General features: G+C 35.0%; 1 protein-coding gene across 1 annotated transcript in view; it reads right to left on the bottom strand.

The window, feature by feature from the left end:
- Positions 1–4,321, bottom strand: part of LOC128248075 (mucin-like protein) — a 48,618-nt gene that overhangs the window by 6,625 nt on the left and 37,672 nt on the right. The window contains exons 17-19 of the mRNA XM_052968488.1: positions 2,573–2,692; positions 2,197–2,448; positions 947–1,033 (exon numbers count right to left, since the gene is read on the bottom strand). Of these exons, the coding sequence (XP_052824448.1) occupies positions 947–1,033; positions 2,197–2,448; positions 2,573–2,692 (459 nt within the window). The remainder of the gene's footprint in view (positions 1–946; positions 1,034–2,196; positions 2,449–2,572; positions 2,693–4,321) is intronic.

Raw genomic sequence — 4,321 nt, 5'->3', positions numbered from 1 at the left:
ATATATATATGCAGGCGCGTGGCTTAGTGGTCAGAATCATGATCGTAAGATTGTGGTTTCGATTCCTGGACCGGGCGACGCATTGCGTTCTTGAGCAAACCACTTCATTTCACGTTGCTCCAGTCCACTCAGGTGGCAAAAATGAGTAACGCTGCGATGGACTGGCGTCCCGTCTAGATGGGGAACACATACGTCATTGACAACGGGAAACCGGGTCCAAGAGCCTGGCTAGGCTTTAAAAGGGCACATTAATTTATTTCATATGTACATATATATATTTCTGTATTGAAATGATACCGAGATCATGTTTGCTTTACAGCATTTTGGAGTCGAGAAATAATGAACCACTCAGATACTGTGGTTGATATTTCGCTTGCTCTCATTGTATTTATCTTTTCCCTTCTGAAAATAACTTACTCTGATCAAACCTGAAGGGATTTTGATCAGAATAGTTTCATCTAAATTTGCTCAAGATACACCGTATATAATGATGGCACTGGAACCCTTACGACTTCGTCAAGTAGTTAAGGGTCCATGACAAGACAAGCAAGCACCACATTTTCTAGTATATTCTGCATTTCTAAGTGTGGCTTGAGATTTTGCGGATATGTTTAGCAGATCGAGATGCCAATCATGTAGAGTATCCCCTATTGTTGAAGACGAAGACCAACTGATATACAGTGACGTCATTTTCTTAGACAATAATACAGGTATCCTAGCTCCTCACCCGCAAAATTTGTAGCTCACATTTACGCTAATTCTTTTCTTCACAGAATATGATTGCTGAAACAGCTGTTGTAAGATATGAGTTATTTAAGAACGATAGTGCTGACGAAGGGAAGAAAGGTTTCGGTCATATACTGCATATAGACCTTTTTACATTACCAACAATTCAACATTGATGCAATTTATTTGTATTTTCCGGAAGAGTCAAATCGAATCCTACCTGTGCAGTTTCCACTGATATGGTCACATGATTCCTTGCAAGGGCATGTTAAAGAGCAATCTTTCCCATACTTCTTCTCAAGACAAACTGAAATTGTAACAGAACCAAAAAATTCGTTATTTTTCATTTAAAAGAAAGAGAATATGTTATGGTAGCAGAGAAGATGATGGAGTAGTGAAGATGATTGCTGCAATGTCAGTGTTGTTGGTCTTTGCTGTGGTATGAATAATGATTACCACGGTGGCCTTGTTGCTGGTCATGATGGTACCAATTACGATGTAATGATGGTAGTAGCGATAAAGGTGCGGTTTGTTATGGGGATGTTACTGATCCTGATTGTGGTGGTGGTTATGGTGGTGGTGATGTCGGTGGTGGTGATATCGGTGGTATTGGTGGTGGTAGTGGGTCTTCTTCTGAGGTAGGGATCGCGGAATTGATGATGATGATGATGATGATAATGATGGTTTCAGTGGTGGTAGTGAAGGTGATAATGGGTGGCAATAATGGTTGTTCTTTTGATTTTCCTTTTTCTATTTCATTTAGCAGATCTATGACGAAAGACAATCCATCACAACCAGTCAATCATTTTTATTTCACGTATTGTGTACTTGATTTATTTCTTATTGTGCATTTTCTAAAGATATCAGAGTGTGCTATGAGGAAGATTCTGGTTACTATTTCCAAAAACAATATAGAACCTCCTTCGTTAGCACGTTTCAGTTTTGCATATCACTTGCACCTGGACAATTCACCAGTCTACAATTCCATTGTGATTAATAACTAATTGACAGAGATGTACATCAAAATTGTTCCTAATCCTCCCTACAGTCCAGACCTTGCGCCCTAACTTTTGATTTTTCCCAAGCTGAACGAGAACCTCAAGTGCAGTCGTTTTGAAGGCATTGAGAAGATGAAGGAAGTTGTGACAAGGGTGTTGGATATCTTACAATGAAGGACTTCCATGGGGGCCTTCGTGAAGTGGCTGGAGTGCTAAAACGAGCGCACTGAAGTGAGAGGATCCTACTTTGAAGGCGATTAGGGTTTTGTACTTCTTTCAATTTAATGTCTCTTCTGGAAAATTCTCAAAACGTCTGTAATGCATCTTATGGATGAAATAATTTATAAATCTATCATTGTTTCTACTAGTTAACATGAATCCTAAAATATTGGCTGTAACAATAATCTTTAGAGAACCAAAAGATAGCACGTTAGACTAAAACAAACAATCAACGAGTATATGTAAAACTTACTTTGACAACTTCCAGATTCAGTCTTGAAATAACCATCTTTGCAGACACATGTATAATTTTGTTCCCCGTTAACACATTCCGAAGTTTTGTTGTCACAGCTGCCAATATTTTCAGCACAAAAATCTTTTCTGGTGTCACATTTAACGCCTATATAACCGGCGTTGCATATACACCCCTTCACTGGATCACAACTTCCTTTGACACAATCGCAAGTCATGTTGCAGTTGTAACCATAGGTATATATATCGCAAGCTATAAATAAAAACAGATTATTAGATACAGTAACTGAAATTAGCTTTTATATTTCAGAAAGACTTATTAAAAGAGGAACAAAGTGAATAATTATTAAACAGAAATAGTTATAAAATCTACTTACGTTTACATGTGATTTTATCATTTGCTAGCTTATATCCGATTTCACATACACATTTAAAGGAAACTGTAACGTTCTGGCAGGTGCCATTTGTACAAGGATTTGGTGAGCAATTATCGATGGCTGAAAGAGAAAAATATTATGAATTGCATTTCATAATTAAATATAAAAATCTGATTAATAATAAAGGCTAGAAACCTTTAGTCAGGTAGCAGTTTCTTTTTCATATGTAGGATTAGTGTTGATATATATTATAAATATGAGTTATTATCAATTAGATAGATTATGAGACTTTAAAATATATTTCTCAATGGTTAATGATTAATGTGTTGAATGATTAATACAGACAGTAACCTCAGGATGTGATGTTTTGGTATTTACATCAGAATAAATATGTAAATTTGTGCAAAAAAGGTGTATTGCAGAGAAATAAATAATGAATAACAGATATGTAAAATGGCATAAATTTCAAAAAATGACCCGAAATTGAGCAGGTAAACATCAGCAATTTTAAGACAATACATTTATATATTTCAAAGTTCGTCGATTGGCACAATAATTCCAAAAGCAAATTGGTATAAATAAACCTTCAATCAATATATATGTGGGGTAGTGATTGAAATATGTCATTGAAATCAAAGAACCAAAATTCAAAAGCGCATTAGAATGTTATTCTCTTCGACAGGACCGTCGATTGGCACAATAATTCCAAAAGCAAATTGGTATAAATAAACCTTCAATCAATATATATGTGGGGTAGTGATTGAAATATGTCATTGAAATCAGAGAACCAAAATTCAAAAGCGCATTAGAATGTTATTCTCTTCGACAGGACTCACATGACTCACACTATGCAGTTATAACATTTGAAAACTGGTATATTTACACAGTGAAAATATCTCTCTCCTTTTTATTAGATAACTCATACTAATACTGAATTGATGAAAACGGTAATTGTCAGAATCAAAAGAGTGCCAGCGTATACAGTGCCATTTGTATTGCATACCGTGTTCAAAATGCACCAGTATCGAATATTCCAAATTCATAAATTATCATTTTGAGATGTACTGGGATCGATATAACTGAATATTGCATTAGAGAGAATTCCAATCACAGAAAAAAAAATTGTAAGGTTTTATCCATTGAACGGAGAATAAGCAATGAAAGGACTTCAGAGATTTGATAAATATATATATATATATATATATATATATATATATATATATGTGTGTGTGTGTGTGTGTGTGTGTGTGTGTGTGTAGTGAAAATTTACTAAAAACAAAAGACGAAGACGCGTGTGTAAATATTAAACATACTCGGGAAGTGAGAAAGTCCTTTACGTTTCGAACATATGATCTTCGACAGAAAGGGACACAAAAATAAACAGGGAGAGAAATATATACATATACATACATATATATATATAATAATACGAATAATATGTGAGTATATGCATATATACGTACATGTATGTACATTCCTACATCTACATGTATATATAGATGCATATCTGGGTACAGGACGTTACAAAAAAACGTAGAGAAAATGAGAAACAGAATCTGTAACGCGGAGGAACAGAAAACAAGACAGGAAAACGAAACAGTGAAAATAAACAGAAGGGGATTACGGCCAGACGTGAAAAAATATATATGTATACTGAATGGTGTGATGTGACGAACTGAAAGGAAGAGAGAAGAAAGGTCGTGCGAACTTGGCAATGGCTCTAAATATATATATATATATATATATATA

The sequence above is a fragment of the Octopus bimaculoides genome, chromosome 6, assembly GCF_001194135.2.
Source record: "Octopus bimaculoides isolate UCB-OBI-ISO-001 chromosome 6, ASM119413v2, whole genome shotgun sequence".
Classification (NCBI taxonomy): domain Eukaryota; kingdom Metazoa; phylum Mollusca; class Cephalopoda; order Octopoda; family Octopodidae; genus Octopus; species Octopus bimaculoides.
The sequence above is the reverse complement of the archived record's forward strand: the minus strand, read 5'-3'. Positions and strand labels throughout refer to the sequence as shown.